Consider the following 16,138-nt stretch of genomic DNA (forward strand, 5'->3'; position numbering starts at 1 on the left):
TAACTTTCGAAGTAGGAAAACAGGGCGCTTCCAAGCGTTCGAGCTTTCGTTAAGTGGGTACCGCTATCTTGCTCTCGCATATTTAACATCCTCTACGAGCTGCTTTCTTACGAAACTGGTCCATCAGTTGGAACCCTAGAAAAATCGAGCGTCATCATTTGTTGGTTTCGTTTATGGGGTTTAACGTCCCAAGGCGACTCAGGCTATGAGGGACGCCGTAGTGAAGGGCTCCGGAAATTTCGACCACCTGGGGTTATTTAACGTGAACTGACATCGCACATTACACGGGCCTCTAGACTTTCGCCTCCATCGAAATTCGACCGCCGCAGCCGGGATCGAACCCGCGTCTTTCGGGTCAGCAGCCGAGCGCCATAACCACTGAGCCACCGCGGCAGCTGTCATTATTTGTGACATAGCTTCAAAGCGACCAAGCTTTGTTTAAATACAAGTAGAAAAGGCGCAGATTTTTTCTACACATTAAAGTCTGCTCGACTGCATCCTAATAGGATTTTATTGTTGCCAACAACTCTGCAGTGTCTCGCTGTGCGCTTTGCATCAAGCGGCCGTGGTAGTGTCCTCGCGAGTGTTCGAATTCAAGTTAATTTGATTACTACCAGTGACACTTGTGTTAAGAAGGCTTTGGTTATGCTTATAATAGCGGAATAGAATGTGCAGTATCTGTTATCATGAAGTCATCATAAAACCCGTCGTGGTGGCTGTGTCGCTTTGCGTTCAGCTGCCGATCCCAAGATCGTAAGTTATTTGACGCCGGCCACGGCGGTCACATGTGGTTAAAGCTGAAATATAAAAACGCCCGAGTGCTGCGTTAAAGGTGCACTGAAGAGGAATCTGAACTCGTATTTTTACCGCTGGAGTTCGATCTACACGTTCCGAGCGTTCTTAGAAACTTCGAATCATTGCCCTGTGCGGCCGATTTTCGATTAAACGTCCCGACTCCCGCCTTTTTTTTTTAATTCCCCGCAGACGGTGGGAGGAGTCAACCAACCTTTTAACCAGTCCCGTGGCAGCTTGGCGGAGTGATTCGTCGTGATCGGCGAAAGCAAAGAGTCCACGCGTATTTTTATTTCCGTGGGCCTAATTTGTAGCTATGTCTGGCTGGATTATTTATTCACATAACCCCTCCCCCCCCTCCCCCCCCCCCCAAAAAAAAAGCGAAAGCGAAGCCGCCACGCGACTGCCTGAAAGGCACTCCACGCGTTGGTTGACTCCTCCCGCCATCTGCGGGGGAATTCGAAAAAAAAAGCGGGAGCCGAACGTTAATCCGATTTAAATTAGGGAAATCGGCCGCACAGGGCAATAACAAGTTTCTAAGAATGCTGGGAACGTGTAGATCGAGTTCCCGCGGCTAAAAGACGAGTTCAGATTCCTCTTCAGTGCACCTTAAGTAAGCGCACGTTAAAGAACTCCTAGTCCAAACTAATCCGGAGCCCTCCACTACGACGTCCCTTGTTGCCCATATGTCGCTTCTGGACGTTAAACCCCGCAATTTACAATGTACAAGTAGCAGAAATTTTATTGGTTTCATGAAATTCAGTGACCGCATGCACAAGCCAAGCAAACCAAGAACTGAAGCAATATATTGTCGGTGGCGTGTTTTGTTCCAGGTATTAGACAATAGACACCTTTAGCATACCGTGTACCGGGCTACCGGTGCCGGAGTACCGGGAGCCCGCGCGCAGCCAATGCGCATGTGCAAATCGGCTTGACGGCGCCAGATGGCGCCACGTGCCCAGCAGCTACGCGCGCGCCAGCAGCATCGGGACCAATCAGCGCGCGCTCAGTAGTGGTGGGCGGGCTCCCGGTACTCCGGTAACGCTAACACGGTACACGGTATGCTAAAGGTGTCTAATAGACACCTTTAGCATACCGTGTTATCGTTACCCGTACCGGAGTACCGGGAGCATGCGCGCAGCCAATGCGCATGCGCAAATCGCTTTGACAGCGCCAGATGGCACCACGTACCCACGAGCTGCGCGCGCACCAGCAGCATCGGGGCCAATCAGCGCGTGCTCAGCGGCGGTGGGCGGGCTCCCGGTACTCCGGTAGCGGTAACGGTAACACGGTATGCTAAAGGTGTCTAATACAGTGTTACCGCTACCATTACCGGAGTACCGGAAGCCCGCCCACCGGCGGTGAGTACGCGCTGATTGGCTCCGAAGCTACGGGCGCGAGCACAGCTGCCGGGTATGTGGCGCCATCTGGCTCCGTCAAGGCAATTTGCGCATGCGCATTGGCTGCGCGCAGGCTCCCGGTACTCCGGTACCGGGGACGCTAACACGGTACACGGTATGCTAAAGGTGTCTTGATGAAAATAAACACCTTTAGGTACCGTGTTGCCGTATACCGCTACCGGAGTGCCGGGAGCCCGCCCACCGCTGCTGAGCACGCGCTGATTGGCCCCGATGCTGCAGGTGCACGCGCTACTCGCGGCTACGTGGCGCCGTCAAGGCGATTTGCGCATGCGCATTGGCTGCGCGCGGGCTCCCGGTACTCCGGTACCCGTAACAATAACACGGTATGCTGGGTCTATTATGGAAGAATACGTTCAGTTAACTATGGTTGCCTGATTTCTGTTTATTTGAGCAGGGCTACCCTGAGCTATTTCATTTGCTGTTTGCACTTGTATATGCCTCGTTGCTAAAGATTTGGAAGTGTTGTGTTTTGCTTTAGATCTGCAGTTGGTTATGAACCCAGAGAAAAAATTACCGACGATTACGTTACTTCCTAATGCGAAATTTGAGCGCAGCAAATAAGCTGTTTCACCTTTTCGATAGTGAGCCAACCCCAGCTGCGGAGTTGGTTTCAGGGACAACGCCGCCGATGACGACACAAACAATATGATACCCTCGCTTCCACAGCGCTAAGAACCAGGTCTAGCCGTGGGAAGGTGGTCACGTATTCGTCGACGTGCCGGGGCCTACGTGAAATAACCGGCGCGTCGGCAACTGAAGAGCACCCTATCCGCCACACAAGAACAGGGGGGGGGGGACCCTTTCCTCCTCTTTCTGCATGGCGGCGACGGTGTTCTATGCAGTCACGTTATCTTGACTCTCTAGCGGCGTCAGCGGCATCCAGCGGTATCAGTCGGTCGCTGCTAGCGCTGGGGGGATGAAAGGGGGGCGGAGCTGGTTACGAGGCCGACGACAACGCCGACGACGACGCGAAACCCAGGAACGGACGCCAAAGAGCTGCGCTCTAAAAATAAAGGAGCTGAGAGAACCGTGAAAATCCGGATGCATTACTGCATGGACATGTTGGACTTGCCAAGCTTTTGTTTCATTACAATTGACAGCTACAACACTGAGGAAGTCTACTCAGTGGTACTGCTGTGTGTGTGCTGGCTGTTCGACGATGTAAGGAAGTGACCCCTTATCAGGAAGGCCTCCTTGAATTTTTTGATAAGCCATTGCAGTGTGCACAGCTGGTGTCATGGATGAATTCACTCTGCACATTTCTTTTTAGGTGCAGGCTGTTCAACAGTGGTTTTCAGAGAACTTCCTGGCCTGCTCAACTTCTGAAGTTTTGGTAAGCACTCTTCATAGCTGACACTGTTTTTCTTTCACTTCATGATTTCTTGTATAGGTGCAGGCTGTTAGCAAAAATTTATTTCACAAATTCTGTTTTTTGCTTGACCTGACCTTTTGGTTTAGTTATACCTGCTACAGTTTGCCAAAAGAGCAAGGGCTTTGGTAGTTTCAAGGAAGGAATGAAAAAGAGAAGGTGGTAATTGTTCTCCCCCCGGCCAGATTGAAAACATGCTCATGAGGACCTGTCTGATGGTTTTGCTTGATTAACCACATTGATCATTGATTAACCGTGAATTTGCCTTTCTTGAGAAGTCGTTGCCGGAAGATTAAGATAGGATAAGTAGGTTTTTGTGTGTCTTTTGGCGGGATTATGTACAAATGTCGTTTGTGATAATAAATCTTAAGTTGAAAGTCAGCGCTCGCGTTGTTGTGTGTGCAAACGTTGTCGTCTTTTTTGCGCTGCTAAAAAATGGATAACAACCAACTCGCCCAGCTTTCTGTTCTAAAGTTAGGCCGCACCATGAATTCACCGCTGACTTTGCGGCGCCCAACTTAGCTGATGAAAGCAATAGTGCAAATCGTGGGCATATTCTGATTGCTCGGCACGAAGCAGCTGAGCAATTAAGTTGTGGAAGTGTTACCACAGCTTGGAGACTTGGCTCATGCATCGAGCAAGTTTTGCCAGTGACTGCCTTTACTTTTGTGATCGCATGAAAAAAAAAAGAAAACGAGAAGCAACTGCCACCGATATACCACGTGTTGCACAGAACCAAGCGCAGTTGCTGCGCCTCTCGGGAATCATGCCGGACTCTCGATTCTCGTGCACATAGCAAGAGCAAAGTTATCTTTAACGCAAAGCAAGCGCGCCTTGGCGGAGCCAACACGCTTAAGCAGACGACGCAGCGGAGGCCCCACCTACAGCTGTCACTGCGCTTGCACGCTAGTTCACCAGACGCCCGCGAGAGGCCACACAAGAGCAGTGTTCCAAGGTAGAAGTAGACGACCATGTACATACTTAGGAATAATGATAGCTGCACAAAAAAGGAGGCAGCAAACGGAGAGCAGACAAGGACGGGTGCAAATTTTCCAACTACTTTTATTGTGAACGATTCGCAAATATATGCATGCTGTCTAAGCCAGTGGTTATCCACGCTTTAATTCCCCACATCGCACACAAAAAACACCGACAGAAACACACCAAAAAGCACTTTCCGTACGTGCCTTTTGTGTATGTTGTGGGGAATTGAAGCATGTGCAACCAAATAACCCAGCAGTTCGCCTTGAGCAAAATTCTTTCCATCCGTGTCTCATGTGTGCTGTGGGGAACTGAAGTATGTACTACCAACTGGCCCAGCAGTTCATCTTGAGCAGGGGTAATAGTCTGCTCATGTGCAAATATGCCAGCTTTCTGTTTGAGAGTGTGATGGAGGCCATGCCGTTCAAATTCTACGGTTTCCCGTGTGACACGGTTTGCTCTCTTTAACAACGGAAGTGTTTTACAGAGCTTTCCACATTTGCCTTTTTGGTCGCAGCCATATTTCTACAGGGCTGTGCCAGCCGCGTTCTGATTGGCGGATTTCATAATGTGTTTTACTGCACATGTGCATCACAGCCCAACATGCACGCGCACTCAATCAAGCTGTAAACAGTGAAAAGGCCTGTAGGTCAGATGAAGTCTTGCATGTCAGGCAATGACTTGCCAGAAAACCTTCAAAATCTTTTCTTTTTAAGGGAGCACATAAAGAACGTAAAAAAATGCGCGTGAAGAAAAATAATGTTGTGTTGTGTTGGTTAAGTTTTATGTCACATAGGCAACTAAGGCCATCAAGGGCTGTTCACCCAAATTAGAAAACACTGCCGTTATTAAAAAGAGCAAAATACAAGTCGGACGGGTAATTATAAAATGTGAACGGATTTCTAGACTTGGGGAAGGCTGCATCAGCATGGCTTGCATATCACCCTCTCAAAGAGGTGGCATTATTGCCCATGTGCAGATGATAACCCCTGGCTTGGACAGCATGTATATATTTGCGAATCACTCACAATAAAAGCTGTTGGAAGTTCAGCGCTCGCCCTTGTCTACTCTCCATCCGCTGCCCCCTTTTTTGCGCTGCTGTCATTATTTCTGAGGAGCAAACAACGCTGTTCAACGCACGACACTGTAAGTACTACGGCGACCAGAGCCATTCAGGGTGGCACGCGTTCCATAAATGTGCTCCTCTGAGTCTATATTCGCCAACTGGTGGCTCCATCTCTGGGGAGGAAGGAGTACCAGTAGTCAGCTGCTTTTTCTCAGCAAGTGGTCTATTTTTTTTTTCCGATGCAAAGTGATTCAAGGACTTTCAAGGCTAACTCCTTCACTTGCTTAGGGAAACAAGGCACTTTCAACAGAAGGCTTGCAGAAGACACAAGCGATTTGGCGGATGCCATGTTTGTGAATGGTGGTACACCACTTCACAGCACACCTCCGCAGTGCTACGGTCCTCGTTTTGGCTGTTTGACACTGGTTATTTGTTTATCTTTCCAACCAAACGAGCAGCCAAGCAAACATTTCTCTAGTGTAGACGAGTGCACTAGACAGCTCTAAAGCTGAAAAAAAGAGAAAACTTGAAGCAGTTGCCACAGAACAATGTGTTGTTGGAAGAGAGCCCGACCAGTGCAGCAGGGCTCCTTAATTGTGGTATTTATTTTTGGCCATAGAATTAAATAATATGTACTGAAATCTTTGAACCTATTTTTCTCAGTTTGCAATTTTTTCTGAAAAAAAAATTAAACGTTGAAAAACTATCATTTCCAAACTACTTTGCGAACAGCTGCTTTCCAGGTGGTTTCTAAACTGAAATTTTGTCAAGAACAAGATAAGGTACTTCTTAGATCCCTAAATATTTTCTAACACACACAAAAAAAATTGGATGACTGTCATATATTGACAACAGAACAATACCTTCGTTTTTAAAGCAACGACATTTCTACAGAAATGACATAAAACACGTGACCGGCCTTATTTGTTGACTGTTTGTTGAGTTCCTGCAGCCCTAATTGGACTAGGCAGCTGTAGATCGCACATTGCTGCAAACTACTGGAGAGATGGAGTATAGTTTGCGGCTCTGGTTTCATGAAAATCACTGCACTCCGTGCACTGGAACACTACAGAGCACTTCCAAGTAGAGAGGGTGTGCACAGCAGTCACACTGCACGGTTGTTCCATCCTGAAGCTCCTTCTTTTCCATGTACTCTGCACAACTTTTAATACTGGTCACAATCCTTGGGTAGCATTGTCTAATTACACTGCCAGTGCTCTGTATAAAGGTACAAGCCATACACACTGCTGTTGCGTGTCTTTATTACAGTGTTCAACAATGGCATTAACAAAAGGCACACATGTGCACATGCAGAGTTCCAGGACAATAATATGTTGTATTATTCCCACCAGAAGCTTATCGAAAGGCTTGGTGAGAGAGATCGTACAAAGTGCCAACATTTTGGCGGAATAAATAGCATTTCACCGGCTTTCAGCACACACTCCGTGTATTCTGCTTTTTCAAATAATGGGAATTTATCAAAATCCGGATCTTCAACATCCACCTGTAAGAAATCCCAACACTAAGTAAGTACACAGCATGGCACAAACTTTACATCTCAATTTGGCGGTGGAGCCTGCATTAGTACACAACAATTATCAGCCCTCTTCTTCATAAAACAAAACCTGCATCCTCTATTAATATTAAAGGGAAATATTAAGAAAAAGAAAGCGAGTAACATAGATCAGAGAAGAACATCCAGTTAATGATACCATGGCATAAACATGACAACCAAACAGACTTGGGCAGGACATGTAATGCAAGAACCAATAACCTGTGGCCTGTTCGGAGAAGGGAGTGGATGCTAAGCCAAGGGAAAGGTAGCTCAGAGGCAGCAGAGAGTCAGATGGGGAGATGAGATTGGGAAAGCTGTTTGGGCATGGTGGTCAAGGCTGGCACAGGACAGGTAAGAGGTCAATGGAAGAACCCTGTGAACAGCTATGAATGTAACCTAGCTGATGACTATGACATTCCTGTGTGATTCTTGAAGCTGCATATGCACTGTGTTTCATCCATGTCACGCCAGTCGCACCACACTCACTGACTCATTCTGCATGCACACAAATACAGTGCGACAAAATTGCGGAGCAAAAGAAGGAGATGTCAAGGCGAATCATCCACACACCACAGAAGCCTACGGCTAATCAGAATGGTGAGCGGCGCTATGAGCAGAACAGAATACCCAAAGCAAAGACATGGCAGGTTTGTTCTGCCAATAGCGATATGGAACACAGCCTGTGCCCGGGCATGGCACGTAAGCGGGCAAAAGTGCTCAAAAATGCACTGCATGTGGGGACCATATATGAAGAGCATTCGTCGCCAGCACTTCAAAAGCGTGGAAGGCAAGAACGTGACGCTGCTGGTAAAGGAGTGGCACACCAAGCCCCTGAGGTGCGGCTTCAGGGAGCAGTGCGAAATCAAGACCTTGAGGTGCGGGCCTGAACGTGGCGCACAAGCACGAAGATCCTCATAACCCCCGAATTTCGCACTCGTGAAGTGGCTCAATGAAGTGAGGTGCACAAGGTGTAAGGTCATATACAACCAGCTATAGCGCTGACATTCACTATGTCAGGAGATAAGTGATGGGCAATTTTTCTACCATTATCTCCATGTGTGCAGGCTTCAAAATTGTTATGTGACGCACCATTTTGTGTTCCTTTCCGTCATTCATAGAATTAAACAGCAAGTCTGCGCTAGCAAAACGAACCACACACCTTTGTACCGCTTGTACCGTAATGCTTCAGACAGGGACCAAGAAATAAAAGGCAGGGCGCCTCTTTCTCGTCTGAAGCGCCAGTCTTTTTATAATAGGCTATACTTCGCACAATTCCAGTGCAGAATGCTGGTGCGCATAGACTCTGCTGCCTAGAGCCACTTGAGATTTTTTCCAGACGGCTGGGCAGACCAAAACAGGAAACATGCGGGAAACAACGGAAGTCTTCGATTCCCCCCTTCCTCCTCCTCCTCCTCTGGCATACCTCCCTCCTACAGGCAGCAGTGTCATCAACATGATAGGGCCCACAGAACTCGCACGCTCATTGTAGGCCGTGTTTTAATGCGACAGCATTAAGAGTGTCATGAAGGCGAAAACTGCCCGGCGTCGGCAGTGGCATAGCCTGAAGACTGCACCTGCCAGCCAGCCCACTCTCCCCTCTCCACTTGTTGGAAAGAGGAGGGAGACGCCGGACTAAAGATGACTCAGCAAACATTAATGAAACAAGCGATTACAAATATTAATGGAATAACAACAGAACGAGAATCAGGACAGAATCATAATTGGAATAGATTGGCAAGTGAAGGAAAAATGCTATCGCAATTCCTCTCTGAATTCCTCTGTCAAACGACCTTGTGTTTCGTGCGGTATCAGGGAAGATAAAGGCCGTTAACTCAGAAACATGCGAAGTTTAGCGGTCCGAGGTCCTACAAGGCTACCTACGGAAGTACTTTCTGCAGAACATCTTTAATATGGATGAGACAGGCTGACCATATAAACATGTGTAAGGGCCGCACTTTTTTTCCAGATTTGAGGGCCAATTTTTGGGCTGCAGCCCATACACGCAATGTTCTAAAAAAAAAATTTTTTTTTAAGTAAAAACACAATGATCAGGGAACAAGCGGCATTTATTCTACGTTCAATCGTCACTCGCTGAGTCTTCCGACTGAGATGGTGTTGTGCTCTAGTGGATGCTTATCCCACAAGAAGTCGCACAGCATGTCCACTGTCAACGTGTAGCCGTTGTTCCGCACTTCCATCACACATAGCAGGGCAGCTAATCTTCCATTTAAGGAAACTTGCACGGCTTGCCTCGGAAAGAGCGCTTTTTGCAGCTTGTGTTCCTCAATGCATCCTTTTGGTTGCACCAACGTTGGATGCACTTCTCAGCCGCATCGAATTTCCTGCCGCACGCTTGCCTTGTTCGAGAGCGAACTCCCAGCCGTATAGCCATTAAGGTGCTTGGCGAAGTGCGAAGCTTAGCAGCAGCACATGACAGCCACAACTACGGTGAACTAACCACAACCAAAAATCCCGTGCCTTTGACAGCCAGTTGGTGATACCGATGACAATATGGATAGCAGGAGCTCGCGGCGGAGGAAAAAGTTAACAATGATAATGATGACTCTCAGCCTCGGGCACAGTTGGTGATACCGATGCCAATATGGATAGCAGGAGCTCGCGGCGGAGGAAAAAGTTAACAATGATAATGATGACTCGCAGCCTCGGGCACCATCCGTAGGCGGCACCTGGAAACTCCTCTGCGCGTGCACGGTCGAGCTCAAGGAGCGGTGGTAGTGCATGCACGCACTCCTCTCCAGACCAGCAAGGCGCGTGTGTGGCCTCTGCGATCAAGCGCACCGTTGCTCGCAGCTGGAGCTGATCACGGAGACCACAGCGTGTACATTTCAAAGGCTATTCCTGCGTGGGTCGAGGAAAGTTTGGATGCGGCCCTTACACGGATCTTTTTTTTTTTTTTGTTCTAATATTCCCCTTCAGGAAAACAGGGTGTGGCCCGTACACGGGTGAGGCCCTTGCACGCGTTTATACGGTATTTTTCGAGTTGCTGCCCGTCAAAACCATCACATACAAAGATGACAAGTGTCCGGGGGGTAAAAGAAGCAAAGAACGAGTAACGGTGACGGCGAACATGACCGGAAGTGAAAAGCTACCACTGTGGTAGGAAAGTCAAGCAATCTTCGCTGTTTCAAGAGCATCAGGTCCTTCCCAGCAGACTACGCAGCGAACCAGGAAGGCTTGGATGACTGTAAAGTTGTTTAAGCAGTGGCTCACGAAGGTAGACAAGAAGTTTGAACACTGTGGCCAAAAAGTCCTTCTTTTAGTCGATAACTGCTCTGCACACAAAACTGAAGTTGAAATGAATGCCATTGAGTTGGCCTTTCTTCCAGCCTACACAACGCCAGTGCTGCAACCTATGGACCAGAGGATTATAAAAGATTTGAAGACATTTTATCGGTGCCACATGTTGGAAAGAATTATTTTATGCCAAAACCACGAAATGACCCTCTTGAGACCGCTGCAAATGCTTGTGCGTGCTGGGGAGCAAGTAACAGTGGCTATTAGCCAATTGCTATCACCACGCAAGTGGAGCAAGCAGACGAGCCACCTACGCTTAGAGACTGCGTCACTAGCATCACTGCTCTCATGTCGGACGTTCTGAAAGACATCTCCTTTGCAGACTGCGTCGATGTGGATACGAGCACAGTTGTCTATGATGCATCCACAGGCAAGATCATTTCCCAAGTTAAGAACACAGAACCTGTCACTGCCAGTGACGATGACGAGACACTGATGCAGCCCTCCACTGCAGAAGTCATGGCTGGACTCTGTGTCGCCCACCTGTTCTTCAGTTTTGAAGAAGGCGAAGAGGAGGCCTTCTGCCACATTCGCTCTTCAGAGCAAAAAGTGCTGGCCACTGCCATGCCATGCCCTGCTGCTTCCTGGTCGCATGTAATGTTTTTCTTCACTGCTTTTGTTGGTTCGAACTTCGGTTAATTCGAACTGAGATGGTGTCCCCTTGTGGTTTGAATTAATTAGCTTTTACTGTACTGAATACAGTAAAACCTCAATAATTTGATACTGATTAATTCGAAACCTTGGACAGTTAGATACTAAGGTCCCATAATTTCTAATGTAAATTTTACCGGAAAATTTGAGCCAGCAGCTTGTTGCAGCTCGGTTAATTCAAAGATCTGGGATGCTTTGCGGGAATGCCCAATTTCAACTGCTAACACAACGTCGAGCCTCGTATAATCGGCACACTAGCCCATATTAAGCCACACAACGCCCAACTGGACTCTTCAATGCTTCACACACCTTCACACGCACTGTGATGACACTGCTTTAGTGTGCAGCACTGTGATGTCATGCTGGCCAAAGCAAACCACTGCAGTTTCACCTCCTCTTGACCGCCAACATGCTCAGTGATGTCTGGCGCACCGGTGCCGAAATAGAGAGTTTCTATTTCGAGGGTGCCGTGCACCGTACTGAACTCATCAATACAAAATGCATTGCACCAGGCCCCGATTGGCTGAACGGATCCCGTGCGTTCTCTTCTTGCTCCAATCAAAGTTGCTCCTATCACAATTGCCTGTCTGAGCATATAATTTAGATCTGCACCGTGCCACTAACCTGACAAATCCAACCTTGGCCACCGCCCTAGTGCACCCCGAAAACGAGAGTATAAAAGCGCTGGTGAACGGTGAAGAGCTTAGCCAGAGCAACTGAGTTTCATCAAGGGAGGTACGCGACAACGTTCTGCGTACATCGAAACCGGTGTGATAAATATTCTAGCAACTGCCATAGGCATGGCGGCCACGTTGAGTCCATCCAAATGAGCCCCCACTAAAGGAAGAGTTAATCATTAAATGTTGAACGCATCTCTGCTGAATGCAATGGTAGTGACAATGGTAGTCCTGCACATGGCTGAACGTTTCACACTCCTTTTCCATTTTGCTTCGTTTTCAGATAACCCGAAATGTCGCTTAATTCTAATATTTCACATGGCCTGACAGGCTTCGAATTAAAATGAATGAGATGCTACTGTATATAAGTGTATGTTATCGCATATGAGGTGCTGCTATTACTGTATCACTTGCCTGACTTGTGTTTTCAAGCAGCTGCTCTTCATAAGGATACACAAAAGGAGTCTGTGCTTTCCCATAAAGCCGAATGTACTTCTCTCCAAACACCTGCAGCAAAGAGAAATTTGCTGTAAAATGAGTGCCACTGCCATTCTCAATATTCTGCATTTTTATGATCCTTAAAGGAGCATAGATGCCTAACTTTTGGGTGCGTGTTTTCTTCTTTGTAATGTTGCATAAGGTGTTATTATACATGGATTACCGTGTGGTATTCTTCTGCGACCGCTAAATAATTTATAATCAAATTTTTCTGTCATGCTATTTCGGTTTCGGTTCCAACAACCAAACGATGGCTGTGATGTCAAAGTGTGGTTATCCGTCATGTGAGGCATGGAAAAACTGCGATATAATCGCTGCTTCATCGTTTTAATTCACTACAGTGCTGAAGCCAGCCTTCCTCAAGAGCAGGAATGACAGCGAATGTAGGAGCAGCGATTATATTGCTGTTTTTTCATGCCTCACAGGACCTATAACCACACTTTGGCATCACAGTCATCGTTCAGCTGTTGAAACAGAAATCGAAACAGCACGAGAAAGAAATCAGATTATAAGATACTTAGCGGTCGTAGGAGAATACCACATGGTGATTCATGAACATGATGTCTTCCGCATCATTGTAGAGAAGAAAACATGCCACCAAAATTAGGTGTCTATACTTCTTTAATACCATGAGCTGAAGCCAAGCAACAAAAAAATATATAACATAATATGCACGACTATTTGCTGAATAATTAATAATTCTGCAAGCACAATACGATGCTGTGTTTCATAGTGAATCTTAATATACTAAAAATCTAGCTTGCTTTGCAACACCCTTTTACCATGCTTAATACAATTTGGCACTCTTTGCAAATGCTCATAAAAAGGATAAAATTTCCTAATGACTGTCCATTCACACTCACCACAAACATTTATTTCATCATCATCATCATCAGCCTGACTACGTCCACTGAAAGACAAAGGCCTCTCCCATCTCTCCAATTAACCCTGTCCTGTGCCAGCTGTGGCCACCATATCGCCGCAAAATTCTTAATCTCATCCACTCACCTAACTTTCTGCTGCCCCCCGCTACATTTGCCTTCTCTTGGTATCTTATTCCATTACCCTCAACGACCATCGGTTATCTTGCCTTCACATTACATGCCTTGCCCAAGCCCATCTCTTCTTGATTTCGACTAGGATGTAATTAACCCATGCTTGTTCCCTGACCCACTCTGCCCTCTTCCTGTCTGTAACATTACATCTATCATTTTCCTTTCCACAGCTCACTGCATGGCCTTCAATTTAAGTTGAACCCTCTTTGTTAGCCTCCACGTTTCTGCCCCATAGGTGAGTACCAGTAAGATACAGCTGTTATATACTTTTCTCTTGAGAGATATTGGTAAACTGCCATTCATAATCTCAGAGAACCGGCTAAAAGCGCCCCACCCCATTCTTATAGTTATTTCCCTCCCGTGATCTCTGCGGTCAATACCTGCCTTAAGTAGACATATCGCCTTACCACTTCCAGCCTCGCTAACAACTGTAAACTGCTGTTCCCTTGCGAAACTGCTGAACATTATTATTGTTTCCTGCATATTAATTTTTAGACCCACCATTCTGCTCTGCCTGTCTAATTCATTGATCATGCTTTGCAATTCATCCCCCGAGTGACTTAGCAAGGCAGTGTCATCAGCAGATTGCAGATTACTAAGGTATTCTCCATTAACTATTGTCCCCAACTGTTCCCAATCCAAGCCTCTGAATGCCACTTGTAAACATGCAGTGAATAGCATATTTATTTACTTCTTAACAAGTTGAAAGCCTCATTTCCAAGCAGTTGCAGTGTGAAAAAAAATTTCACAGGATGGTTACGAGTGTGTAACAGGAGTGTTTGAGCGTTAGCCGTGGTCAGAGAGCAAACAATTTTTTACATTATTCAGGCCTAAACTACCAGGCTCCCCTCCGATGCTCAAGTGTCTGCACTGCAACACGCGTCGCCTTGTGCATCATGACCATTCCGCAGAGCATCGCCGGCTTTCGTATCAAACACGCACTGCCATAGCCGGCCACAGCAACGTCCCGGTGCACTGCCAAGGTCTGCACTGCAGACAGCTGCAGAGAGCTGCAGCTGAGGAACGAGCTAAGAAGAGCCAACATTCTAAAAGTGTACTCTGCACATCACTGTAGCAAAAAAAAAAAAAAAAATATCCTCTATAACTTGAGGTTGAACTTCTTGTCTTAAACCAAAAAAACACCGAAAAAGTACACCAAATACATTATTTGAAATTTGGTTTTCATCGACAAAAGTCTGTATTTCTAACATGCATGTCAAAACTAACAGGCCATTCCGTACCAGTTACAGTAGATTTCAGGAGAAAATGAAAAAAGCGCTCGAACCAGAAACGCAATTAGAGATTGGTATCTTTGGGATTTAGCACCGTTGTTGTGAGTTTTGAGGCACTGACCTGCGAACTCAGAAACGTCAATGCAGATCACGAGGTTCTACCTCCTAGCCAAGAGCTGGTTTGGTTTATGGGGTTTAACGTCCCAAAGCGACTAAGGCTATGAGAGACGCCGTAGTGGAGGGCTCCGGAAATTTCGACCACCTGGGGTTCTTTAACGTGCACTGACATCGCACAGTACACGGGCCTCTAGAATTTCTCCTCCAAAGAAATTCCAGCCGCCGCGGCCGGGATCGAACCCGCGTCTTTCGGGTCAGCAGCCGAGCACCATAACCACTGGGCCACCGCGGCGGCTAGCCAAGAGCTGTCGACTAGCATAGCGCCATTTGCTCAGGTATATCACTGGCTCACAGCTGTCATTTGGTTAAGAAGGTTTTTCCACTGCATGAAAGGACATTGACAACTTTTGGAACAGTAAGACACAATCGTCAATTTGAAACCATGCATAAACAGCACGAAAGTGTCATGTTCTGCTTCCATAATGGTTCAGCAAATATTTCGTCACTACCGTCAGCAAACAGACCATACGATGAACAGTCCCCTGATTCAATGAAGACAACGACCAGGTCACAAAAACAAAGTTTTTAGAACTAAACTTCCACTTACGTTTTTGTCTTATGGCGCAACCAATCAACGGCGACATTTTTACTTTTCAACATGATTGTCGACTTGCTTCTGCAAGGACAGCTACATAAGCACTTGTGTGTTAACTACTGCTACACGGGCTGCATGTTCTAAGAAAAAAAAAAGGGGGAAAGACCGCATATTTCACTGAAAAAAAAAAAAAAACTTGCAATATAAAATAATAATTGTCGAAAAAAAAAGTTGCTTTGTGAAATAAACATTGAAAAAAAGTCCGTCGCATTTAGAAAAACTAGAAACCGAAAAGACCAACCCCCATATCTATAATTAACATCGCCAATTATGCTACCCAAAGGCCACAGGCAAAACTGCTAGATGTTGCAAAAAAAAAAAAAAAAGTGGCTGTCTCAGCTGCTGAAAAAGGAAACCATGCCGATTTCAGCAACAATGCGCAGATATTAGGAGCTTGTCTTCAGGCAGGGGCAAAGAGAGGAGAGGCTAAGTGGTCTGAAGCCACCTCAGACCAGTTACTTTTTCCCCACAGCTAACACTAAAATCTTCCCATTACACACTCGTAACACGCCCGTAAACACTAGTGGCAGTACAGGACGTTCGATGTCTGCCTCTATGGATGAGGGGTAGTGCTGATGAACACTCTCAGAAGTTAAATACAACATAAATACCCCCGTAAGCAGAAAATTGGACAGCCGGCGCCACAGCTCAGTTGGTAGAGCCTTGTACGCAATATAAGGGGTCATGGGTTTGGATGCCACTTGTCAAATCTTCTACTTTCTAATCAGTTATCTTAGAGCCATAAAATGATTGC

General features: G+C 46.6%; 1 protein-coding gene across 9 annotated transcripts in view; it reads right to left on the reverse strand.

Annotated features, from left to right (window-relative positions):
* Positions 1-6,874: 6,874 nt before the first annotated feature.
* The window catches only part of LOC149353744 (lysine-specific demethylase 8-like), a 46,769-nt gene continuing 37,505 nt past the window's right edge, over positions 6,875-16,138 (reverse strand). For 7 of the 9 annotated variants that reach the window (XM_089582781.1, XM_089582779.1, XM_089582777.1 and 4 more), the window contains 2 exons: positions 12,242-12,334; positions 6,875-7,133 (listed from right to left, as the gene is read on the reverse strand). In XM_089582781.1, coding sequence (XP_089438907.1) covers positions 6,969-7,133; positions 12,242-12,334 — 258 coding nt within the window. In that variant the 3' untranslated portion in view covers positions 6,875-6,968. Of the gene's footprint in view, positions 7,134-12,241; positions 12,355-14,733; positions 14,778-15,023; positions 15,112-16,138 lie in introns of all 9 variants that reach the window. The other 2 variants (XR_016291039.1, XM_089582780.1) reach the window with 2 other exon arrangements.

This window comes from Amblyomma mixtum, chromosome 3 (assembly GCF_055824585.1).
Source record: "Amblyomma mixtum isolate Tamu chromosome 3, ASM5582458v1, whole genome shotgun sequence".
NCBI classification, from domain to species: Eukaryota; Metazoa; Arthropoda; class Arachnida; order Ixodida; family Ixodidae; genus Amblyomma; species Amblyomma mixtum.